Here is a 27,945-nt window from a genome sequence, read left to right as displayed (position 1 = left end):
AATTTTTCGATACACTGTTGATTCTGGTTCATTGTGCTGAGCAATTTGCTTAAAGGATCTTAAAGAATGAGAGAAAGTAGAAACTAGCCAAGAGGTCAAAAACACTTCCTGCGAACTTTTGAACACGCTGTTGGTTATGTCAAAGCTAAACGAATTTATATATTCGACGAAGTAGAGAAAACTTACAGGGACAATCCTTGAGTTACAATTTGAAGCATTTTCGTTTACAAAACAAAAAACTAGGCTTAGAATGACAAAAAACTGATTGGGAAAACGCACCAAAAATCAGATCAAACAATTGAAAAATTAAAAATGAGTCAAATGACAGCAAATAAACAAAAAATCACAATCGAGAAAATGAAAATTTGTTCAAACAATCTTTTCTCACTACTTTAAAATTAGAGTGATAAAAAAATCACGCTGCAAAATCACTCGCTTGTTCGCTCAACCTGTCTCGGCGTGACCAAAATCACTTTTCCAATTCATATCAAAATCATAAAAATGTGTGAACAGATCTCTCCCGTGTGAACAGAAAACAACGCGTCCCAATTCAATTCAATTTCTTTGAATTTTAAGAAAAGGCCCGCAATAATTGGCTGAGAAGGTGAGGGCGTCTATTGACAGAATTTATCACTTAAAGTTCGTTCGACAGTTTAAAAATACAAACAAATGTCTTTTTTTACAGCATCAATTTTATTTCTGTTTTACAGCACCAAACGATCGTACAAAATTGCTAGCCAAAATCTCAAAAAGACTTGCAAAGAATTTTAATTTCTGCAAAAGTAGCGGCAAAACTTTATAACGAACACAAACAACCCATTAAAGTCGGGCAAACCGCTGTCAAACAAACAGCGAATGGTTGGCTACGGTTGTAGCCAGCTGGTGCTTATGTATACTAGAAGTAGGGTGTGCTTGGAGGGGGTGAGCGGAGTGGGGCGTTTCGTGAATTCTTCTTTATTAAAAAACTTTCGTATGACGAAACAAGTTTCCATCTTTCTCCTTTTAAGCCTTGACGTTTTGGGTGAGTGACTTTTTCTTCACAAATTTTCAAGACAGCCTTTTTCATCAACAACAAATTTTGACAAAGAATTACGAAAAACAATGTTTTTTTTCGACCATAAACCCTCTTTGTCTTGGCACAATTTTGACCATTTACATTTTCAGTATCAAAATCTTTTCCGCCGCAGACCATTTTCTGAAGAATTTTTTAGTCACGGACCCTTTTCTGAAGAACTAATTGGCCAATGATTTTTTCGACACTATTAATTTTGTTTATTGAAAGACCGATTATTGTTTTTTCTTTAACAAAGAAATTTCGGCAACAAGCTTTTCGTAAAAAATTTTTCGGGGAATGAAACGACCTTTTAGCAACATTTTGAGTCAATGACCTTTTGGCAAAACTTTTGGTCTATGACTTTTTGTAACATTTTTTTGGTAAATGACCTCTTAGAAACATTAATCGGCCAATGATATTAAAGCACTTTTTTGATGAATAAACCCCATTAAGCAACCACTCAACAGTGCTTTTTGGCAGTACTCTATTTGTATATAGATGAAAAAGCAGCGATGAAAACCTTTAAGTTAAAATCTGAATTTTCCGCTTTTTAAATAACTGACGTCTGTAACATTCTGTCTGATACATTGCGATCAAGTCAAAGCATTGTCATTCAACGAGTTGTGATTATATAAATCACCCGCCCTAAAGGCCATCTTTAAAATTTGCTCTGTTATATAGCGAACAAATTGCAAGCAAGGCTCATTTGCAAAAGGAAGCGAACAGATTGTTGAAAAATAAAAGCCGTGAAACAGTCTGATCTAAGTTGTTATAGAGACAAGTTAAACCCAAAAAAGTCAATGAGAGTTCTAATTCAGTCTAAAATTTCAACAAATTAGATAAACATGCTGAACTTGGTGCTAGGACAATAGATCGAAAGACAACAGATCGAAAGCGAAAATTGGGACAATAGATCAAAAATTAAATTATTCAAGTTGCGTATTGGCCAATCACATTTAAGCTCTCATTTATTACACACCATATAACAAGTTCTGATGTGATATTTTGTTCGGCTTTAATAGATTCATATCAAGTCCCACGGACCGCTAAGTCATGGCCATGGCTCGCGAGGCATGGCCAAAATGTGGTAATTATATTGCAATTCGCAAATAATGCTTAATTTTAACCAATAAGAATGCAGATTAATTTTCGATCTATTGTCCCAATTTTGCTGTTTTTATCTGTTGTCCTTTTGCTCTATTGCCCAGTTACCGCTAAACTCAGCCTCGCAGGTAGAGGACGAAAAACCTACTGCTATAAACAGATTAACGCCGGACAAATTACTCTCGAACGACAAGCGGCACAACTTATTTCACAGGGGGCATTAAAATAGATAATTTTTTGTGGTTGTAAAACAAGTGCAATCAAGTAATTAGTTTTTGCGCAAAAAGCACTCTATATTGCACCACAAGTTTTCTATTGTACTAGAGATCTTACCTAAAATAAAGCAAAAAACAGTAAAATAAAGCTTAGACTTTATACCGGTCTGCTCAACTCAGAGCACGTCTGGAATCTAATCATAATTTTTGGTAGCAAAGGCCTCAAATGTCTTGAGTTGTCAAATTTTACGGTTATTGCAGGGTATCTATATAACCATCTAATGATTTCCTCAGTTTCCGCTGTTATTAGCAGTAGTATTAGTAGTAATAGTAATAATTTCACTTATATAGCACGATGATCTCCAGCTATAAGATGGTCCACTATAATTACTCAACAACATTGGTGGATCACTAGTGTTTCATTACCATTTTATAGTGCGCAATAGAGGACCACTAGTGGAATTATTCTGGGACACCAGTGTAACATTAGTGGGATACTATCGGGGACATTAGTGGGACACTAGTGGTGCATCTAAAGATTCATGAGTACTTTTAACACGAATTTTGCGTACTCGCATGTTCAAAGAAGAAACCAATTGCACCATGTTTTTAAATGATTATGAATGTTTTTGAAGCAAAATAAAAACACTTTGATGTATTCTAGTAGTCAAAAAATTTAATTTTTAGCATTATATAGCAAGTCTAAGTTGAGAAATTTGCTTTAAAAATCTTTTTGCATTTAGAAGCAAACAATTTTTATAAAGCCGTTTCTGTTACAGTATTACGTGCAAAAAATTCTAAAATCAAACGTCAGAAATGCTTCCTCTTACTTTTCCAGCAGATGAAGGCCAGACAAAAGATAGGCAAATTATTCACTTGTGAAAACATGTTCGAAAAAGATCCAAAAGTGCGGAAGAGTGAGAAAAACTGATTTGAAAAGTTTCAAAACGTGTTCTAAATTGAAGAACAGTTTCAATTACGCAATCATACAGAACGTTCAACTTCAAAGCTGATATTAGTTGAGTATAATATTGTTGAAAATTATCGATTGACAATTGAGCTAATGCCATTTAATAACCAAATTTATTGATCTCCCGCAATACTTTGGTGAACGGGGTTTAAAATTGCAAAAGGGCTCGAACATTTTTAAACTCCTTAATAAACAAAAAAATTCTTAGTTTCTTTTTTATTGAAGTTCCGAATTCGCGTAATTTAACGAATTCATATAAACTAGCGTTGTCATTGCAAGCCGCCTAAATGGTATGTAATGAACTTTAAGTGAAGATTAAAATCTGAAACTGAAAATGAAAATGAACCGACAAGACAACTCCAAAAGTGACCATTTCACTTTATAATTGTCTTCCCGGGAGATTAAGCGCACCTGCAACCTATATAACAACTGATGTCATCTTAGGGAGTCTATTGAAACCCAAAACCTTCAGGCGTTATCTTTTTATACTGTTTCAAAAGCTAAAAAACTCAAATCAAAGTTGTCGAAATGCGTGAATACTAATCAAAAAAGTGCACAACCATAAGAATCAAGAATCGACCCGAATGAAACTCATTTAATTTAGATACTTATTCAAGAAACTATTCATAATTCTCAATTGAATATTTCGGCACCAGGGAAACCCAAAAATATTGTTTCCAAAATGTATTTTTTCCACAGAATGAATATCACTTCCGAAAAATTTCTACGTTCTCGAACTGTCAAAAACAGGTAAAAAAAATCCACTGTCAACAAAAACAAGTAAAAATTTCTGTTACAAAATCCGATAATGCATCATATCGTAGCAAAAGGAAATGAAAACATAGCAAGCCCGCAAGTTAAGGCTATTTATTCGTTCACTTACACTAGCAACAGTGGTACTATTAGGAGTGAACAGAAAAACAACACTGATTTGACGTGATCGTGACATCATTTAGTACAAAAGAGAAAATCGTCAACAAGAAAGCAACCAATAGAAAGTCACAAATAGCACCCCTCAGCTATTAATAAACGTTAGACAAAAGGAAAAAAGAACGGTCAACGCCCTGTATCTACTATCAGCTGAAAACATTGCAACAGTTATAAATAACAGCTGGAAAATAGTCAGAAAATAGCGGCAACCGCGTAGATCTGCAGTCTTGAGAAGATAAAAAAATTTTCGTCTAGTTACGTATTGAATTTCTTGAATTTGGATTCAGATTCTGTACAACTTTTTGCTGGTTCTTTAGCTGCACTCAAAAAAAATTTAATAAGAGTGGCACACACTCAGTTGATCTTTGTCTTTAAATTAAGGTAAGAAAGTCCTTCTGAAAGCAAGGAAAGTTATTTTTGAGAGTGATTAAGTAACCTGTGAACAAAACCTGATCATGAAAATGAACAAAAAATGGCTCCACTAAGATCGAAAAATTACGTTACGCACGCAAATCAGTTGAAATTGCATAAAAGGATGATCAAAAAGCAGATTTGAAGTAATTATGAAGTCATACGGTCTTAACAACAATCTCGGCTGCGAAATAAAAAAAACGTAGCAGGACAAATCCTGACGTACAATTAAAAGAATTTTCATTGACTAAAAAATCAACTATACCTAGAACGGACTATGAGTGAATTGGGAAAACCATTTATAAAAATCAGATCAAAAAATGAAAGAAAAAAGAATATCAAAATGCCGCATGTGAACAAAAAACCACAAGCGAGAAATGAAAATTTGGTTCAAACAAAAAACTAGGCCTAGAATGAACTATGAATGCCTTGGGAAAACCATTTCAAAATATCCCATCCAAAAAAACGATGAAACCGTAAAAATCAAAGTGGAATTGCCGCATGTGGACTAAACCGCTAGCGAGAAAACGAATTTTTGTTCAAACACCGTTTTCTCACTCTACTTCAAAATTAGAGCGAAAATTTTCACGCCGCAAAGCCACTCGCTTTTTCGTTCCTCTTCCTGTTTCGGCGTGACCAAAATCACTTCTCCAATTTGACTTCAAAAATTATGAAAATGTGCGAACAGATCTTAAAAAAAAGACAGCGCCTCAATACATTTCAAAATCTTTGAACTGTCATAAAAATTTTTTGAATTTTAAAAAAGGAGAGCGCCTAATTATAGCCATTTGAGAGGCTGACGGCGGCTATTAAACAAAAAATGTTACCGCTTTTCAAGACTTCGGGAATAAAAGTGAAAGATAAAAAAGTGGAAACTGGTTGTAATTTTGTGAGCTTAAATTTTTTTTTATTACGGATTCTAAACAAAGTAAAAAGGCAAAGCTACTGAATGCATTCTTGCTTTCCATGATTGGGGATTCACACAATTAACGTATTCAAGTTATTAAACAAGAAAAGCTTAAACATTGCCAGAGATCAGCTGCGATAGTTTGAGACATTTAGTATTAACAAAATGCAAGCAACAGCCAAGAGTTCGCTACCACCTTTTAAACCGAATTACCAATTCAGTAGAAAGGCAATGCAAACATTTGATAAAGAACAAAATCAGAACGAACCAGATTAATAAGCATAAAAATGAACCCAAATAGCCTCAAGGCAAACAGTACTATCTCTTTTACTGTGACGGCCATTGTTAGGAACACGATTATTTTATATTGTAGAGTTGATTTTGGCAAAAGTTACCAGGAATTTTTTCACATAATGGTCACAGAGATTTCAATTATCTCCACCGCGATTCCACCTCTCTTCACACCGACTGATATAGCTCTACATAACTCCTATACATAATTTAATTCCGCAAGCATTAGCCCCCAAAAATCCTTTACGCAAACACTTTGCATCACTAATTTTGGACATTCTCGAACAACCCTAATTTCCGGGTTACCCAAAATAACTATCTTACCAGAAAAACTTACCCTAATTTTGGACATTAACCCAAACCCTACGTATCTCTAATTTGGAATAATGATCAATTTAAAAATCAAACAGCAACTATATAAAAAAGGACACTCGGTGCGACAACACGTAATTCTCCAATCCTTATCCTCATTTTAGACTTAATAGTCTACCAAATGGAGAAGAGATAAACTTTCAAAAATTCACATGTTCAAAACTAATTGCTCTATGGCTCACAATCTCAAAACACTGAATCAAATTGAAAAATGCTTTATTAGATGACCAATGAGACCTGTCATTACTTAAACTACACGACAAAAAAAGCAACAGAACCAAGGTAGGTGGCAGACTGCCAGAAAATAGCCGCAATAGCTTTGTAGATATGCAGACTCAAAAAGATAGTGCTGATATGCTATATTTTGATTAGGAATCTGTCAAACTTATTGCTGCTTCTATTAGCTGTTCTCAATTAACCAGAAATTAGTGACACACTCTCACTTGACAGTATCTCTTCGAATTGTCAAGAAAAGTCAAATTGAACGAGGAAGTTATTTTTAGGAATGAGGTAGGTCACGTGTGATCAAAAACTTAATCACACGAAAGAACAAAAACTCGCTCCACTAAGAGTGAGGAATGACTTCAGGCACACAATTCAGTTCAAATTTCATGAATGAACGAACAAAAGTAGATTTTAAGTGTTTGTGATTTCATATGGTCGTAACAAAAATTCTGACGACGACAAAACAAGACATGGCCAATTATAGCCCGAACTAACGCTGTGCAGTTAATAACCAAGTTTTCGATATCTATATCGAGTAATAACACTCAGTAATAAATTCAAATTAGCATCAGATAAAACTTCTACTAAATAAATTGACTTATCCTTCAGTAGAAAGCAGATGGAACTGTCCTAAAGGACGCTGGCTACCAACTCCACAAAAAACAGGCACAAAGTACAAAAATACAGTTTCTTGGAAAACAACTAAACACAAAGTGAATAAGATCATTAGCTATGAAATGAAAACATCGTTTTCTCACTCTAGTTCATAATCAGAGCAAAAAATTTTCACGCCGCAAAACCACTCGCTTTTTTGCTCCACTTCCTGTTTCGGCGTGACCAAAATCACAACTCTAATTTGACATTCTTACATCATGAAAATGTGTGAACAGATTTTAACAAAAGTCAGCGCCCAAATACAATTCAAATTCTTTGAATTGTAAAGAACATAGCAGGGCAATTTCTGAAAATCAATCAAACGGAAAGAATGAAAAACGTTAAAAAGTAAAATGAATAAAAATGTTGTACCTGACCAGCAGGGAAATTAATCAATGAAAGCCAAACAGAAAAAAATAGTTTTCAAATCTTAGAGAAAAAAAATTAAAAAGATATCAAGGTGCAAAAACTTCAATGATCATTGTGTCGAATAGCAGTGTCGTAGTTAAAAGATGTAAAAAAGATAATATAAAAGAGGCTATCAGAGACAGACAAAACAACAAATAGAACTAAAAAATTCAGTTTTCATTTTTAAGCATACACATAGTACTGTGCTTGTCGGAGATCTTTTGGTGACTTGAGCTCAGCAGAAAAATTTAAAATTACCCAAGAGGTTTCAAAAAACTTAAAATGACACAAAACTTTCATCACTAATTTGTCTAACTCTGCATACTTTTGTCCTTGAAGGTTGAAGGTTGAACAAAAGTATGCTCTCTGCATACTTTTGTTCAGGTTGAAGTCTACAAAACAGCTAAATTGCAGGTTATTAGAAATCAGGCCGCTCATTTAAACGACAAAGAGAAGCAAGACTAAAAAAATTTAAAATTTGGAAAAATTATCAAAATCTAAAAAGTTGCTCAAATGCTTGACGCTATTGTTCTCAAAACCCAATTTTTGCAAATTAAAACTGAGAACATGACCCTTGCATTATATTTCAAAAATGCTACATTGGCCTCTAGAGATCAAAAGCTTCGAAAATCGACGAAAAATTATGCAAATTTTATGAAAAAGTGGTTGAAGATTTTAATTTTAAAACCTTGATGACCATTTTGTTAAGGTTAAAACTAACCAGAAAGTTGTCGTCATAGCATTGGAAATTTCATCAGTCTCTAAAGATTGATTACTGCAACAAATGATCATAACTTTCAGGAAAAATTTTGAAAAAAATTGCTAAAAAAATCGGTCAACCTTGTCGAGATATTAATATTTTGAAATTCGTCTAATTAATAGATAACGAATGAAATTGCTTTAAAAGATAAAATAATTTAAACCGTAGAGGAGTTTGACTGTCCCCTGACGGTCTAGAAGCTCGGAAAAATACAAATAACTTTCAAAACTTTGAGAAAAAATTTTTTAATTTATTGAAAAACTCTGAGAGATGGTTATATTAATATGAACGAAACTACCACCTCTTCTCTAGCTAACAACCCATATTTTTGTCATCTACAGGTTTCATCTGCCCCTTAAGTTCAAAAAATCAATAAAAAACAAATTCTCAAAAGCTTGAAAAAAATTGTAAAAATCAGTTTCATGTTGCGTCTGAAAGTTTGCATTACCAATACACACAGCTTACCAATTGGACACAAGAAACTATGTGTCTCAAAAACCTTGATAATTTTGACAAACAACATTTTAAGACTAATTAAACAAAACTCAGAGAATGACAGACAAAAACGTGAAAAATATTAGGTCTCGAGAACAACAAAGAACGATCATTCTACATTTAGTTTGGGCATTCTCATTATATTCAGCAATTAAAGCCAGCTGAGCATTACTGGTTCATCTTGTTTCGAAAGATCAAAATGATGGAAAATGTGTCAAAATATCATACAAAAAACATAGCAGGAAGGTCAAGAGAGAACAATGCCCATGAACCCTATGTGCGCAAAAATGAACAAAAAATCTTAAAGCAATTAGAAAAGTTCCATAAAACTAAATAGGGTCATTATAAGACTTCAAAACTACATAACCTCCTTAACACAGCACATCGTGACATTTAAGAAGTCAAGTGCGACTTATATTTGAAATAATAGATAGATAGATGAAAGGGAGAGATTGAAATGCAGAACGGAAGAGTGAATATAGAATGAAAGGAAGATATAGAAAACGATTAAAATGAAAGAGATGAAGAACAGAAGAAAAAGATATCGTAATCCCAAACCTTTACCCCAGTACACTAAACATCCATTTCCGCCCCTACTCGGGCTTGATCCCATGCCCATCGATTCACAGTCATAATTCTAATCCCTTGCGCTACCGATGCCTGTTGCTTTTGTCTATTCAACTGACTACATACTCAACTTTTGGTCGTTGCCTTTTTGTCTCGCTTGTTTTTGTAAGCTGCATTCTTAATCAGCAAAAAAACTTGTTCAGATAGGAGTTTAAGCATGGTGGAGTAGGCAGCATGTTTAAGCATCGTTAAAGCATGTGAAGATAGGAGCGCTGTTAACCATTGCGCTCAAGTGCGACTTACATTTAAAATAATAGATGGATAGATGAGAAGGAGACAATTCAGAAAGAATGAGTGAATAAAGAACGAAGGGAAGGATATAGAAAACGATTAAAAGGAAAGAGATGAAGAACGAAAGAAAAAGATATCTAAATCCCGAATTTTTACCCCAGTAAACTATGCATCCGTTTTCGCCCCTACTTGGGCTTGAGCTCATGCCCATCGCTTCACAGTCATAAGTCTGATTTCTTGCGTTACCGACGCCTGTTGCTTTTGTCTATTGAACTGACTACATACGCTAATTTCGGGTCATTGGTTATCTTAATGAGCAAAAAAACATGTGCTGATCGGGAGCTTCAGCCATGGTGGAGTAGGCTGAATGTTTAAGAATCGTTAAAGCATGTGAAGATAGGAGCGCTGTTATCCATTGCGCTCAAGTGCGACTTACATTTAATATAATAGAGATGAGAGGGCGAGAATGAAATGCAGAAAGAATGAGGTAACAAAGAAAGAACAAAAGGAAGATAATAAAGTAATAAAAGGAAAGAAAAGAACGGACGAGAAAGACAACCAAATCCTAAATTTTTAACTAGGTACACTGTGAATTTTTTTCCGCCCCTACCTGGGTTTGAACCCATGGCCATCGCTTCACAGTCATTGGTCTAATCACTTGCGCTACCGACGCCTGTTGCCTTTGTCTATTGAACTGACTACCTACGCTAATTTTTGGTCATTGGCTATCTTAATGAGGAAAAAACATGTGCAGATCGGGAGCTTAAGCATGGTGAAGTAGGCTAAACGTTTAGGAATCGTTAAAGCATGTGAATATAGGAGCACTGTTAACTATTGCGCTCAAATGCGACTTATATTTAATATAATAGAGATTAGCTCAACTAGGAAAGAAAAATTACATCACCTACACAGCTCAATGCAGATTTCAGGAAGGAAAAAGAATTTGAAGCTAGCGTGTCGTTATACAGTCGTAACAAGAATCTTGACATAATAACAAAAAATAGCAGGACATGTCCTCACCGACGATTTTAAGATTCTTATTGACTAAATAAAAAATAGACCTATAAATTTCTAGGAATTGATTAGAGAATCATTTAGAAGTACAAAAAGTTAAATACACACAGTAAACCCATCTTTCTTGCTGCACTTACTTTTTGGCGTAACAAAATCAAGATACTGACTTCCAAGAATCATAAAAAATTGTAAACAGATGAATAAAAAGATAGAGCACCAACACAGTTTAATGATTTTGAATTTTAAAACCAAAGGACAGCTGTTGCTTCGCGGTCAAAAGAAAACATAGTTGAGAGACTTCCAGTATAAATCCACGATAGCTTCTTAGTCCTGAAGTTTCAAAAAGATAAGTAAAAACAGGCAAAAAAGAACATTTTTTCTTCCTAATATTGACTGTTGAGATGTTGTTTTGATTAACGATCTGTTTAATTTGTTTCTGTCTCTATTAACTGTTCTTCAATTAGTTTTGTGAACAAAAACCATTACACAGTTGACCTCTTTGCGTTTAAAAGTAAGAAAAGTCATTTTTCAGACTGATGTTTGCCTAAAAATTAATCACGCGATTGAATAAAAGTTCGCTCCACGGACACTTAAAAAATGACATTACGCACGCAAAAAATGACACCACGCACATTTGGAGAAGTTTTATTGACTAATTGAAAAACTAGATCTATAATTGGCTCAAGATCTGTATATCTTTTTGCCACAACAATTATTTCCTCACAAAACACTTTCGTATTATATGTTGACACTCGCATTATTGATCTTGTTTCCCTCAATTGAAGTAAAAAAAACTGAGTAATTTTTACTGATTGCGCAAAAACGGACAGCATTAGAATAGAAATTAAACAAATACATACCGTAAAAAACTGGAAACGAAAATTAAAATCAAATTAAAGTCAAATTGCCGCACGTAATCAAAACGTTAAATTCGAGAAACTGAATTTTTCTCCAAACAATCTTTTTCTCTACTTTCAAACACGAGTGAAAATTTCACGCTGCAAAACTATTTATTTTTTTGTTCCTCTTCGTATTGCGGTGTGACTAAAAATGATTTCATCAGTTTGACTTCGAGAATCAATAGTATATGCAAACAGATCTTAAAAAGAAAGCGCACCAGGATAAAGAAAATTATTGTAGAAACCAAGAAAATTCCAAAAAATTCTTTAGCTACCACTGGGCGGCATTTAAAATCAAAGCAAAAAAATCCTCGTAAAATAGATTATCCTCAACATAAACAAATCCAAATTCACAAAGAATTATCAAATCCCAATTCCTAACGGGAGTCATAAAGTTACCAATACATTGTCACAATTAAAATCCAAAAACAACCAGTGTGATGAAATAGGTAGACAAAGAGTAAAAAATCACTTAGCAGTGTTTCAAACAGCGTCACGGCGAAGGAGGCTCTAAACTGCTTTTTAAAGTCTGACAAATACATAAAAATGTCAAAAATCCTTGCAAACGCACAACTACTATTATTTGTTGCCATGTCTGAGAAAATCTTTTTGTTTGAGAAAAACAGACAGAAAAAGAGCATTTTCCCTTCTTCTCAGTAACTGCTGAGATGTTCAATTACTTTCGCAAAAAAAGGCCAATACTCAGTTCACCTCTATTCGTTTAATTGAAGGACAGAAGTCATTTTGTAAGAAAAAAGTAACATTTCAGAGCAATTTGTGCCCTAAAAATTAATCAAGCGAATGGTGAACAATTTGCTCAATGAAGAGTAAAAAACTGATATCAGACACGCATTTCAGTCCAAATTGCATGAATGTGGCACAAAAAAGCAAATTTGAAGTGATCATCAAGCGTTAATGTGGTCGTAACAAAAAACAACGACAAAAAAGATATCAGGACAATTCCTGAACTAAAAATCAACCAAAGATTTGTTTCAATTAAGTGATAAACTATGCCTACTATTGACTCTAATTGAATTTAGAGGACACGATGAAAAATCCTATCGAAATATTGAAAAGACAATAAAAATGAAAATCAATTTCCCGCACGAACAGAAAACCATTATTGCGAAATGAATTTTTAATCAAACGCCATTTTCCCCCTCTACTTTAAAAGTAGAGCAAAAATTTGCCGCAAAAGCACTCGCACTCGATACATTACAAATAGTGAAATTTTGAAAAACAATTGCTAAAAATTCTGAGCTTTTGTTTTGCGGCAATTTGAACATAGTTTGCAGACTTTGAGAAAAAAGCAGCAAAGTGTAGATGATTTGCAGTTTCAAAAAGTTACAGAAACATCTCAAAGGATTTTTCATTCTTTCTTTACAAGCTGAGATATTATATTTGGATTATTTATCTGTATACATTTTTATAACTTCAATTAGCTGCTCTCAAAAGATTTTTGTTTATGTTGACACTCGCTCCTTTGATCTTGCGTTCCTCAATTAAAGAAAAAACAGTCATTTTTTATTGGTTAAGCTAAAATTAGACCTATAACTGAATCGGATTGCATTAGAAAAGAATTTGAACAAAGTGCTCCCATCAAAAAACTGAAAAAAAAACAATAAAAAACAATAGTCAAATCGCTCCACATGAACCAAAGAGATCGTAAACTCTGCACAAATCGTAAACTTTTGCCCAAACGCTGCTTTTTTTTCCACTTTCAAAAAAGAGGGTAAACTTCACGCCGCAGAACCTATTCATTTTTTGCTCCTGTTCTTGTTTCGATGTGTATTAACAATCATTTCACCAATTTTATTTCAATATTCACAAAAAATGTGTAAACTGATCTTACAAAAAGAAAGCGCACAAAAATAAGAAAAATCGTTTGCAGAAACCAAGAGCAGTCCAATAATAACCTCATCTACCGCTTTTCGTCATTTGTTTTCAAAATGATTAAAATCTTAGTAAAATCAGCATAAACAAATCCAAATTCAATGGAATTATTGAATCCGATTTCCAAAAAGGTGTCATAAGTTACGAAAAAATTAGCAAAATTTTATTAAAATCCGAAAACATTCACTATGATGTAACAGGTAGACAAAAAGCAAAAACCGCATAGTAGCGTTTAAAACAGCATTACGGCAAAAGAGGCACTAAAGTCCTTTTTAATGTCTGACAATTATACGAAAGTGTCAAAAGTCCTTCCTTGCAAACGCACAACTACAATAATTTGTTGCCATGTCTGAGAAAAACACTTTGCTTGAGAAAAAACAGACAGAAATAGAGCATTTTTTTCTTCCTCTCTGTAACTGCTGAGAAATTGTTTTGATTGGCGATCTCTATAAATTGTTTCTGTCTCTATTAACTACTCTTCAATTACTTTAGTAAAAAAACCAATACTCAGTTCACCTCTATTCGTTTAATTAAAGAACAAAGAAAAGTCATATTTCAGAGTGATGTGTGCCCTAAAAACTAACGCGCGAATGATTAAAAATTCGCTCCACGAAGGGCGAAAAAATGATATTATACAACTAAGTAAAAAAATTACGACTATTGACTTCGATTGAATTTAGACGACACGTTGGGAACAAATCCGATCAAAAAATTTGAAAAATCTTTTTGCCGCACGAACAGAAACCCATAATCGAGAAAGTGAATTTTTAATTAAACACCCTTTACCCTCTCTGCTTTAAAATTTCGCTTTCGATTTTTGTCCGACAGAATGACCTAAGCTGTCCTATAACATGCGGCATCAATTTCTACATTTTGTTTCACTGATTCTCCCTAAAAAAGTAAAGATCAGATCGCCATTACTTGTCTCCAAAACAGACCACGATGAGACCAATAATAGCCTCGCTATCAAATACCGGCTATTAATAAAAACTGTCTTACCTGATAAACGGTGTCCGAAAATTTGGTGGAAACCAAGCTCAAGTTTTTTCTTAATTTAAACATTTTTTGTTATGGTAATCTATAAAAAGAAATTGTAACCCGCTTCGTCCGACATGGACATCTGTCTGTCGTCGGTCCCGTTCTTCTCGCCCTCTCCCAGTTTCATTCCCTCTAAACTGTTGTACATTCCTTTGTGACCTCCTCCACTCCCACCCACAGGCCCATTGGGAGGAGAAGGTGTTTCGATTGCCCCGGAGCCTCCTCTCTTCACTAGTGGTAATTTCTCTCTGTTGCCATCGCCGCTCAAGAATCTGAATAATTTTAACTCGGTATTTTAATTTAGTATTCAACTGTTCTTGTATTCACATAACAAAACTACTAAGCTGTCTCAAAAAAATTCAATTTCATCTCATTCTATGTTATTCTGCCTCTCCTTCTGTCGGATGGAGGGTGTGTAGAGAGAGGGCGGGAGGAGTGCCCAAAACTCCCACCCAAGAAAAATCACACACATTTTTGTTCTAATCGGCAGTTTGGGTGAATCGCGTACTTAAAAAGTAATAGCGTTTATTGACAATTTACAATCACACACAAAAACGCTGTCAACGCCCTTGACGTGTATCGGGACTGAAACAGCAGAAAAAAAGTACGAGGTGGAAATTGACAGAACTTGGTTTGGTGTGAACTTTAATTTAGGTTGCAAAACTAAAAAAAACTTAAAGACTTAAAGTTAAGGCTGTAAGTTGAAATTTTTTTGCCTGCTAGCAATTGCTCACAAACCGCCATCACCAATTGTAGTAAGACTTAATGAGCGGGCTCTATTGTTTAATCCCAGCTTTTGATTTTGATCTTATTGACCTTGACTTTATTCACTATATTAGCAACAATTTTTGATTACTTTGAAACACCATGCAGTACCGTCTCTACCCCTATGAATTGTATTAACGAGAAACGAAAGATAATCCTTTTTGTAAACGTTTGCAATTAAATATGAGGTTGAAAACGACGCAGAAGACGACGGTGAACATTTCCCTTCACTGGGACCATTTGATTTAGCCAGCTCCGATTAGCAATGCAACAATGAATCACTTTGCTGAAAATTGCGGGGGAAAAAGCCACCGTTCACCCACTTGAGGCATCAGGATTGAAATAGCAAGAGAAAATAGATAGATCTTGACGATTTTTTCTGCGATTTAAAATTACTTGTTTTAGCTGAAATCTATTAAGCTGAATACTAATACCAGCTACCAATCGGTCTACTGCACTCTGACCTAATGACCGGTCTTTATCGGTCTATCCGTATGTAAAAGCACATCAGGGAAAATTTGGAACTGAAATCCAACAAATTGAGTTAACGAAGGTTCCGACAGTCAATATTCTTCCAGCAACATGAAACTTCGACAATCAACATAACAAGGGATCTTTGCCTTTGTGCAGAAACAAGGAAATATTTAAAAACAATTGAAGTTTTTATCTCCAAAATGAGAATTTTAAAAAACTAATTAAAAAAGCTCATCATATTTTTTTAAAAAAAATGACACTAAGCGTTTTGTAGAATGAGCACACAAAACAGAATTCCAGAAACAATCAAAAATGAACCGCAAATTTGATTATGCTTTTTTAGAATACACGTATGACCTTTTGAATCACTTAGGAACAACATCAGGCGAATAACAGCTAAAATTAAGCTGAATTCGCCCCCACTTTAAAAAAACTTAAAAAATGAAAATTGATCAAACGTCATTTTTTCAAACATTTTAAAATTAACTTGGGAAAAAATTACCCTTAAAACTTTCGTGTTTTCTTTACCATTACTCCAGCTTAAAAAAATCGCAACTCTATTTTGTCTTCTCATTAACGTTAAATAATCGAAAAAAGAGTGAAAAGATTTTAAAAAAATGGTTCGCCAATTTAATCCAAATCCTTTTATGCAAGAAAAATCAAAAGAAGTCAATGAACATACCAAATTACCGCTTGCAGCCATTATTAGTACATAGCCGGCAGGTTGCTGCAAAAACAGCGAATGTTGACCGCTGACACACATTGGGATTGAACTGGAAAAAAAGGAGAAAATTAGAGAACAAGAGAACAAAAAAAGAAACAACATAATTTTCTTAAGTGTCAAAAAATGTTTTGATTTGGTGTGAATTTTCTGTTAGATTCTTAAATTATACTTAATTCAGCTTATAAACTGAATTATTTTAATCTTAATACGAATGTCAGCTGGCAACCGCTCCAATGAGCTTTGACAACGTTGTGCACTATGACCTGATGACCAAGCATTATCGTTTTTACCGTTTCTTTTCATTTTAATGCTTTTACTTTGACCCCTTTTAGCTAAGTTGCGTAATTTGATGAGTAAACGAATTTAAAGTACTTTCAGTTGAAACAGTACGTGGGAAGTCAAAAGTCAAACGTGAAAGTCGTGATTTATGTAAAACAGAAAACGCGTACGAAAGGTAGAGCCAATTAAAAAAAGGAGGGAACCTAAGTAATAGCCATAGAGAGGCTGACATTCGCATTAAGATTAAAAACATCAATATTGGCTTCAATCATCAAAACAATCCTAATATTTTTTATTGTAGTCTTAATATTTTTCAAACAAGGAACTTTTATTTGAATTATCAAAAAACTGACTGCTTGAAAAAGACTGCTTGAAAACGAAAAGTGCTGGATAAAGCACATGAAAAAAAGTTTTTGGTTGCTCAGAGAAAATTTGTCGCACCTCAAAAACTAATCTCTTCTCGCTAAACTCTTCCATTTTGTTTTTCACTATTCAAATCACAAATTTTTTTGCATGGGTTTCATTTCCTGGTTAAAATTCACTCCAGTAAAATTTATTAAAGAAGACACTTCTCCAATATTCCTCTTCCAGGCGGAAGATAATGCACCAGTACAATGGTAAAGAAAAGGAGAGTGCCTAAACTATGGCCGTTGAGAGGCTGTTGAGAACCTTGAGAGCGGCTGTCAACAAATGTGACAAACATAATTGCTACAAACTTTATTTGAGAGCACTTAAAAACATTTTGGTCATTTTTTTGGTCTCTTCAAGGAGGGGGTTGACCTGTTGTAGTCAGACGAATCTCCGGAATCCTCCGATGCCCCGTACGAAGCGTTGGCATTATCACTCGACCTCAAGCCCAAATTCAAAGGCATGTCAGCGGTACCCGCTGATGAAGACTGTTGCAAAGAGCTGCCGGATTTGTTCAATCTCTGACTTCCTGGCTTGTAACCTAATTCTGAATACAGATTTCTGGATCCTCGATTCTGGCCAGAGATTAGACCTCTTGGGGATTTTTGTTTGAGGAAGGGACGGTCTGAATCTTGTTCCGGATATTCTGTGTTTAATAATGGGGAGTTTTGTTCGGGGTCGCTGTCTGGGAGTAGCTCGAACTGAGCCTGGTTGTCAAATCCAGGCTTCGCTTGTTCGTTACCAATGGTGCCGTCAGCTCCTGCAGCTCTTCCGGGAAACCGGAATGTCACTTGCTGTCCGTATTTGAAAAAATCTACTCTGTCATCCACTGAAAAGAAAAAACTTTCAATTTGGTACAATTGACACACAATCAATCAAAACAAACCAAGCTTATATCGAATGATTTGAAAACAATAAAGAACTGCTGCATATATTTTAAACAATTAAATGGAAACTACGAAAAAAAATAACGGAATAAGTCGAGACCAGTGGAACTGCTCAGATTGATCGAAAATTTGAGGCCAGTTAAGACAACTGACCAAAATACTTCAAAGTAGTACTTTAAATTGTTCAAACTAGTCTAATGATTGCAATCAATTTTAGTATAAATCTAAAATTCGAAGAAGCAAATTTTTCATAGTTGATCATTTTTAAGTTACATATGATTTTGGCGGACATGATTGTCTCTTGAAAAACATTGGGTAGCACTCCAAAAAAGCCATTTAAAAATAAATAGAGAGAAGAGAAAATTCTTCAAAAATTCTAACAATTTTTAATTCGCAGAATCAGCGACGTTTATGAACTTGGAAGGCCGATCATTACTCTTCGTCATAATTCTTTTAAACTGTCTGCACAATTTTATCAAACAAAAATAAAAAAACATCTTTGACAAATTCTAACAATTTTTCCCATAAAAAGCCAGAAAATATTGTTGTTCTTTTCTTAAATAACAACCGCGGCTCAAAACGTAGTGCCCCACCATAATAGTATTCTTATAGTAATTGGCGGATCTATCAATTTTTGCACCACAAATGAATGAAAAGAGCCTGTCTCTTTGCACATGTTGACCTTTCAACCAATAGATGTACCAAAATATCAAATTTGCAACGAATCTGATAGGTTGAGAAATTTAAAACAATAACTTTATGCGTTCAATAAACCTAAACTTGACATAACCTAAATCTAGATAAAATATGCCTCGTGGGCCGTGGTCAGCCTTCCGTGGCCCGTGGGACTTTTTTTCTCCTTCGGTTTAAAACAAAATATGAACGATTCTACTTTAACACTCAAATTTTAAAGCTTGAAGGATTTGTTAATATCAGAAAATCAGAGAAAAAGTATTAAAATTTTCTGAAAAATGATTGGCCAGCATTACAATCTCTATATTTTTGCAGTTCTGTCATTTTCATTAGCGCACTTGCACATAGGTTTTCAAATAATCTGTTCTCCTTAAACAAACTTTTATCGAAAGTTGTTGTTTGTGTGCAGCGGGGCTTTAAAAAGCTATAAAGGGGTCAATAATTTGTTGAATGGAGTGTTCAAAAAATATTATTTGCTGCTCCCATCAAATCTTCAAAAAATCCAATACTTTTTTAGCACATCGGCTAATCATAATTGAAAGCATTTTTTTATGGCCATTTAACAAAAAAAATTACTCAAAAACAACATTATCTTCAAGTTGAGAATTAAACTTTTGTTTAATTTGAGTCTCAAAAACTGCTAGTTTAGAAAAAATTTATCTTCGAATTGGGACTTTCAATCTCAGATATCTCAATTGCTCTCGATTTTCTGTCAAATGCTGCTTTCCAAATAAAAGAAAAACGGTGATTAAATCAAATTAAAAACAAAACCACGACGTTTGGGCAAAAGGTCTCCGAGGACGGTGAGTGGTTGGCTTCAGTAGTACTAGTTGCAGCTCAGAGATGAAAACATTGTGTGGACAGGTGGCGTGGACGGGGAGGGAGGGCTGGACAAGAAGGGGTTCAAACCGTAAAGGGAGGGGGTGATGAAGAGGGCGGTGTTGAGTGGGTGGGAGGGGGAGAATGGGTGGGTGCGGATAGGGTCAGTTTTACAGACGCTGAAAGATTAAGAACCACCCTTCGCGACGTGAAATTGTCTCACCAAAATAGTTTTCGTGAATCGTATTCTTAGAAACTGATAAAATCGTACGGCTCTAAGAACCCTTATAGCCGTCCGTGCTTCTCTGTTTATTTAGTTTTTGACGGCAAAAACTCAAATGGCTCAGACAAAAAAAATCGGTCAAGGCGAAAAATCGCATAGAAAACATAGCCGGTAGAACAACCGAAATTACCGAAATTTTGATTTAAGTGTTTGAGTTGGTGATGGTGTCGGGGAGAGGGAATTGCTAGATGAAGGGGAACAACTAGGTAGTGAGGGCGTATGTATGTGTGGGGAAGGGTAGGTATTTTTGGTGGGATGTCGGTAGCTGTGGGGGCAGGAGGTTGGTGCTGAAGGGTACGTAATAAAGGTGTAATTATGTTTGCAGAGGGTAGGTATATGAGGGGGAGGGTACGTGTAGGTTGATGTTTGTTGTAATTTGGATAGGTGAAGAGACTGTTATGGAACAAAACTTCCGAAATTGACCTTTCGACAATGAACTTTATCAGCAGCGCCTAATTATTGTGTATTCGTAATCGAGCTACTCTTAAAGTCTAATGTTTGCAAACTTTACTGAACGTTCAAAAACAAAAGTCAAAGTTCAGGTCATGAACAAACTTGCTTCAGCTAAAACAAACAATAGAATACCAATAATCCTCTTTCAGTCGCAAAGAAACCACAGGACTATTATAACTGCTACAAACTTTGTTTGAAAGCTATTAAAAAAGATCAATCAAGTAGAACGTCTAAAGTTTTAGTCAAATTACTTTATCCCGACGTTTCTATTTTTGATTGTTTCTGGTGATTAAATCGAAAACACGCATTTTTATTAAATCGGACTACTCTATTTTTAGAGGTTTAAGATTTGCTCATGAGGTTTCGATATTTTCTGTCGTATGCTTTTTAAAAAATTCAGTTTAAACAAAACTAAACCTACGAAAAATAGAGTTAGTTCCAAAAGTTAAATTTGCCCTGACAACAGTCACATACGACAACAATAACGAACATTGAATAATTCACGCGGTTTTTTAAAAAGCATTTTTCCCTTTCATTCATTGATAGAATTCAACTTTTTCAGAAAATTGAAAATCTATTTTTTGGAGTTTCTGCTAGTTCCATCTCGACCTAGGCTTCAAATGAAATATTTGGTCTCTGGATTCTACCTTGTGTTTTGCCAAACCAGGAACACCTCGCTTCATTGTCTCAGATTTCGATACCAGTAGTTAATTTGATACTCTTCAAGCAAATGCTAACAGCGGAATCGGCGTATTGGGTCACATAACAATTTAAAAACTGGTTTCAGTTTAGCACATTTTTGGTTTTGTTTGAAGAAACCGGAATCTAGGACAGGAAAAAATTGTATGGCTTTCATCAATTTTGTTATTATGAAGAAACAACGAAATGCTTTAAAATTATTTCAGTTAAAGATTTATTGAAAACTCGATATATATCTCAGCTGGTTTATGATAGAATAACAACTTGATGCAGTTTTTCTCAAAACAACAAGATTGCTAGAGTGACACGAAAGCAAAGACACTTCAGGCAATTTTGTTACTTAGCCACCGAAAAACGTAACATCTAACAATTCTACAGCCAGGATGACTCGAGTGTTTTTGAACAAGCCATAGATTAGTGGAATAGAAGCAAAATGGCGGTCGGTGGCTAATGTCTACAAATATTTCTCAATTTTTCCCGCAAAACCGTTGGTTTATTTCAAAACATACGGTCTGAGGGCAAAAATCATAAAATCATGGATTTGATTGAAGTGTTTACCGAGGGTTATTTTCAAACTACTAATATGAAAAAATAACTTTTTATTTTAAAAAGATGTCTAAAAATTTAACAACCTGGTTTATCTGCTTTTAGCTTAGTTTTTTCCCTGGGTTCTCTTTACGTAATTTTATAGTACGGACACACTACAAACAAACATAACCGACTAAACGTCGGAAGAATTGCTCTCGAACGACTAGTGGGAGCTCTAATCAATTGCAGCCTGCTTCAATCGAGGGGGGGACGGGAGGGGAGGGGAGGGCGAGCCTAAATAGGACTAAGAAGTTCAATAGTGGGCTTCAAATAACGACATTAGAGGTTAATATATACCACTAAGATTTAAAGTAAAAAATTACCCCAGTTTCGGCGCTTTTACCATTTGACTTTTCGTATTAAATTGCCGCCAATTGAGTTCAGCTGCTTGAAATTGTGATTGAGAGAGAATTTTAGATCACGCAAAACGCAAAAAGTCAAGGGCGTAAAAGTCACTCGAGAAGTCAATATTGTCAAGCAAAAATTTTGCATAAAAACATTTATGCATGGGGTTAGGGGTAGGTGGGGGTAAGAGTTGGGGCGGGGGAGGCGGGGTAGGTAGGTAGGTGGTGGTGGTGGGGGGGGGGGGGTGGGGGGTAGTTAGGTGGGTAGATAGGTTGGGGAGTTGGGTAGTGCTGGGGTAGTTGGGGGGGGGGGGGGGGTGGGGGGTAGTTGGGGGAAGCTAGGTGAAGGGAGGGGCTAGGGGTACGTTGCGGGTAAGTTGGGGGGGTGGGGGTTTGCAGGAGCGGTGGGGGGAGGTAGGTGGTGGGGGGTTGCGGGGGCGGGGGGGGGGGTAGGTAGGTGTTGGGGGGGGGTAGATAGGTGGTGGTGGTGGGGGGGATTTGTGCGGTGTAGTTTAGATAATTAGGGGTGACTTATATAGGAACAAAAATCTCAAAATGACTTCTTCACCTTGAACATTACCAGCAGTTCCTAATTACTATACATTACAAACAAAACTACTGTCAAAGTCCAATGTTCGAAAACAGAAGTCAACAAACAAAACGGAGTTAAAATGCTCGAACAGAAAGAAGTCAAAAAGTAAATCATGAACAAACTTGCTTTCTGCTAAAAAAACCATCTAGAATCTCAATACTCCTCTTCGAATCGTAAAAAAAACCTGTAGAATCTCAATACTCCTCTTCGAGTCGTAAAAAGACACACGTTTACAATAATTTTATGAACTTCGTTCAAGAGCAATTAATAATTGTTGAATGCTAACCAAGTAACACAGTGAACACAATTTTAACAAATGTAGCATTATTATTTACTCAAATATGCTCAAAAATTGAGCGCAAAAACTAGCTCTAAATTGATCTTGATCGAAGCTGACTGTAGTCTGCGAATCCCGTAAATTTTAGTGAAAAAATCTTCTTTGCAAAAGTTTTTGTATCGAACATAACAGTTGAGTAGATGGTATAGTAGATTGCTTTAAAAATGCAATAGAATGCAGATCAAGTGTTTTATAGATTAGTTTCACAGTTGACATTTTCCGTGACTAAGAGTTCAAAAGTTTAAAATTGTGATGTTTTATAACCTGATATTTATTCAGTGAATTTTTTAGATGCATTAATAAGAACATTCATCAGTTTCCACTAATTTGCTCCAAAATGTTTCAAATAGTTGTGAATACGCTTATCCGAAATTATTTAAAAAAAACTACATCATAATATATTGCGAAAAACTCCTCCGAAGGTGGAACGGTAACTTTTTTTCTGTTTTTGCTTCAATTCCAGATTACTCATCCTTGAGCGAGAATTGTGGTATAATAGTACATTTTTAGTTTGGGGCTATTGTTTGTTGTAGCTAGTGTGGTACAATAGTACAATTTTAGTTTAAGTTAACTATTTGGTGTTGCTAATTTGGTTCATTTTCTGTTTAACTTAATTTAGTTCATTTATCTACATTTAGTTTGTTCATTCATTTAATTTAATTTTGAAGATCGAACCTTATGATTTCATATTTGTAAATTTGATTACATCCTGTGTATGATCTGTTGTCTGATCACGTTGTCTGATGATTGTAAGTTGCCGCATTTAGTAACGTTAACGTATGAACAAACTGTTAAGCAGTTTTTGTTAATTTGTCTAATTTCATTCTTCTCAATTTCGTAATTCAAAATAGTTGACTCTCTCTCTTAACTAGAATCTGATTCGCCAAAGTCTAAATTCAGACGCATCAAAATTTTGGTATCTTTCGCTGAGCGAAATACTCTACAAGTAATTGAACGCGATTTCGCTCCGCCGACTCGACTTAAATTCTGTAACACAAATAGTTAAATCTAAAGCAACAAATAAAAGTATTAAAATGCTCCGCCAATTCACCCCTAAATTGGCCACTGTAGAGAAAGCTAATTGGCACCACGAATCACTCATTCCTACAGATTGTAAATCTGTACGACATGGCGCAGTCAGCTCGAGAATCGAGAAAAACACCGTTGTCGATAGAGCCATTTTGGGAACGACCAAATTCAGACCCACCAATCAGATGGGAGAAATGGAGAATTAGTAAAACTAGCGATTCTCGCTCGCGAGAATATCACTATCGACACATTGCTACAACCCAAACCATCGACTGTTCGTTTGCCAGCGGAACCGAAGTACGAGATGCCAATTGACGACACAACCGAGGAAGCAGAGAGAGAGCGTAGAATAAGAAACAACCAGTTGAAATTGCAATGGGAACTAAAATGTCAAAAAATAACAGAAGCGGGAATACTATGCGGGGAGTATCTCTATTGTGTGTATCTCTATTGTACCTAAGTATTGGTACTGAAGGAAGACGATTACTAACACAAAAATTCCCGCACGACAATATTTACGATTTGACTACACTCAAACTCTGGGAAATGATGGAGATTGCCTTTATCCGCCCAAGAAACATCACAATTGATCGATATGTGTTCTTCTCTCGGAAGCAAAAGAAGGGCGAAACTGTAGAGCAATTCTACAGCATCTTGAAAGAATTGGCTGAAAATTGCGACTTTGAAAACCGAGAAGAAGCCATCATCAGGGACATTTTCATCACTAACATGTTGGATGATGACATTCAGCGAGAGCTTCTACGGGATACAGTTGAAGCAGAGAGAGCACTCAGCATTGCAGTCAACATGGAAATGGGAAATCAGAATCAGCAAAGAATTTCATCTAATAACGGAGCAACTGGAAGTACGGTAAATGCAATACAACAATACAATCGATTTCGCGGCGCGGTTGTACGTGTAACTCAACCAAGCAGAGCAGTCACCAACAGTGCATCCGTTGGACAATATCGTGGTTGTGGTCAAATCTGGTCACCTACACATCGTCAGGTTTGCCCCGCAATGGGTAAGAAATGTAACCACTGTGGTTTGCAAAACCATTTCGCTAAGGTATGTCGTCGAAGACTAAATAATACAAGAAACACTCAACAAACCAATCGTATTAACACTGTAGAGATGGCTGAAACATCTAATCAAAACTCTAGTCAGGAAAGTCAAAACGTCAATTATATCAATTATAATGAGCAAATCAACTCAGACTATGACTCTTCGGATGATAATTACGTTGCAACAGTTGAAAATATGAGTTCACCAAATTTAGCACTGAAAAATTTGTCATTAACAATCGGAAACACAAACTGTGATTTACTTCTCGACTCTGGTAGTGGCTGTGCCATTATTAATATGTCACTGGCAAGAGAAATAATGTTCAATTGTGCCCAATCACAATGGTCGGATAAAAGACCATTGGAATTGAAGTCATTTTCTAACGATATCGTTCATCCCCTTGGCACTTTGAAAACGCCGATAAAATGTAATGATTGGAGTATTCAGAAAGCAAAAATAACAGTTGTAGCCGATGGGTTTCGACCAATATTAGGACGAGACCTTTTTGATCAGTTAGGCATCACAATTTCTCAGAAGCCTTGTCCACAAACAGAAGTTAACAATATAGATCCACCTTGTGCAATTAAGAAATCACTGGCAAAAGAGTTTCCTGATTTGATATCCCGAATTGGAAAATCAAAAAATCACACGCTCAATTCAAAATTTCACAAAAATTATCGAGTAATACATCAAAAAGGACGAAAAGTGCCCATACACCTCCAACCGAAAGTGAAAATTGAATTAGAAAAACTGTTAAATGAAGGACATATCAAAAAGTTAAACAACTGTTCTGATCAATTTTTCATATCTCCGGTTGTTATTACGGTAAAAAAGGACAAATCAATCAAAATAGCACTCGATTCAAAAATCCTAAATAAAGCAATTCATAAAAACAAGTATCAAATGCCCAATATAGATTCGCTAATTCAAACAATTTCGCAAACACTGTCAACGGCACCGCAGGAGACGGCTTATTTCACAACCCTTGATTTTCAATACGCTTATAGTCAACTAAAGGTACACAGTGATACGGCCCGCCATTGTAACTTTAATATTGTTAGTGGAGATATGACCGGTACATATCGATTTAAAACTGGATTTTACGGTTTAACGGACATGCCAGCTGAATACCAAAAAGCTATTGATTGTACCCTTGCCGGTTTGGAAAATACATTCTGTTTCTTGGATGATATTTTGATCGTAAGCAGAGGTGGAATCGAAAAACATCTGGATTTGGTACGAAAATGCCTAATAAAACTGGATCAAGAAAACTTACGTATAAATCTTGCAAAATGTCATTTTGCGAAAGAAACGATTGAATGGCTCGGTCATAATATTACACAATCAGGTGTAACCCCACTTTCAAGTAAAACGGATGCAATTGGAAAATTATCGGCACCCACTAATCTTAAAAAACTTCGCTCTTTTATGGGTTCTGTGCACCATAAATAGGTAAATTTATCCCGAATTTGTCACAATTATGTTACCCTCTACGACCATTGCTTTAAAAAAATTCAAAATTTCTTCGGACGGAAGAGCACGATAAACAATTTTCTTTGATAAAAGAACAAATTACGGAAACCACAGAAAATAAACATTTAGACCCGGAATTAGAAACACGAATTAAATGCGACGCCTCGCGTAAAGGATTGGGATGTGCATTGGAACAACGAACACCTAATGGGTGGCATACAGTAGCATTCGCGTCACGATTTTTGAATTCTGTTGAAGACAGATATAGCATAAATGAGCTCGAACTTCTGGGTGTTGTTTGGTCCGTGGAACATTTTAAGTATTATTTATACGGCAAACATTTTACTGTGATAACTGATCACAGAGCACTTCTCTCAATTATGAGAGAAAATAGATCTAACAAATCATATAATAGTAGACTGACACGTTGGGTAGATCGTTTACTACCATTTGACTTCTCGATTGATCATCTTCCGGGCACAAAAATGGGATTAGTGGATTATATATCTCGCGACCCGTATCAACAAGCTGCTATATTCGCATATGACGAGCAATTTATTGTAGCTAAATTGGATGTAATTAAACGTAGTGCGAAACGCTTCTTATTGAATGCCGAAAATTAAGTCGATTTCGCAGCGCGAAATCAATCCACAAAATGCGTCGTAAATAATCCAAATTCCACTAATAACTTATGTAGTGAATTTGCACCGCGAAATCCAGAACATTCTACAAGCACGCAAATTGACGACTCAATTAGCGAATTAACAATCAATAATTTAAATTCCATCCCCAAAATCGAGACAACTAACATTCCTAACTCGCTTTTTGCCGTCAACCGACCCACCGAACAATCACTCTCTAATTTAAATCACTTTCAACGAATCGCAACGAAATTCAAGTACGTTTACATGATGTCACAATCAACTTCCGACGATGAAACGCTGATGACTGTTAAACAATCGACCCCATCGAGAGTACGTTTCGCAGAAGAGGGACCTTCTACGGTCCAAGCAGCACCCGTGACTCCAATAACATCAACAACTGATACAACAGCCACTTCGCCGTCAGTAGACGATTTGTACCTGGACTCATTCAACTTCGCGCTTTCCAAGATTTTCTCCAGCTCTCTAATGGCCAGCCTAACAACCAAGGACGCAATCTTGAAAGAGATTCGCGACTGCATTTTGACGGACAATGCAGATAGATGTAGACAAATATCACCTTACATTCATTCCTTCTGGAAAGACTTGCATGTGAAGAACGGGTGTGTCTGCATAGATGACAGAATTGCTCTTCCCCATGCAATCAAAGACGCTTATGTAGACGCAATCCACGCAACTCTTCCTGGCACATGGGGAATGACAGATATGGCAACACACGCGTGGTGGCCATATATACACAGGGACATATTAACCAAAACATCAAAGTGCAACCCCTGTGTCAAGATTGGTAAAAACTAAAAACCTATTATACCAGCAAATAAATGGGCACCATTAAAGTTATGTAAAGTTCCTAATGAAGAAATTCAAATTGAT

General features: G+C 35.6%; 1 protein-coding gene across 2 annotated transcripts in view; it reads right to left on the bottom strand.

The window, feature by feature from the left end:
• Positions 1-27,945, bottom strand: part of LOC142336315 (folate-biopterin transporter-like) — a 100,657-nt gene that overhangs the window by 47,311 nt on the left and 25,401 nt on the right. For both annotated transcript variants that reach the window (XM_075385060.1, XM_075385059.1), the window contains exons 2-3: positions 17,521-17,977; positions 14,559-14,770 (exon numbers count right to left, since the gene is read on the bottom strand). In XM_075385060.1, the coding sequence (XP_075241175.1) occupies positions 14,559-14,770; positions 17,521-17,977 (669 nt within the window). The remainder of the gene's footprint in view (positions 1-14,558; positions 14,771-17,520; positions 17,978-27,945) is intronic.

Source organism: Convolutriloba macropyga, chromosome 3, assembly GCF_964194025.1.
Source record: "Convolutriloba macropyga chromosome 3, txConMacr16.3, whole genome shotgun sequence".
Lineage (NCBI taxonomy): Eukaryota > Metazoa > Xenacoelomorpha > Acoela > Convolutidae > Convolutriloba > Convolutriloba macropyga.
This window is presented reverse-complemented; position numbering and strand designations above follow the sequence as displayed.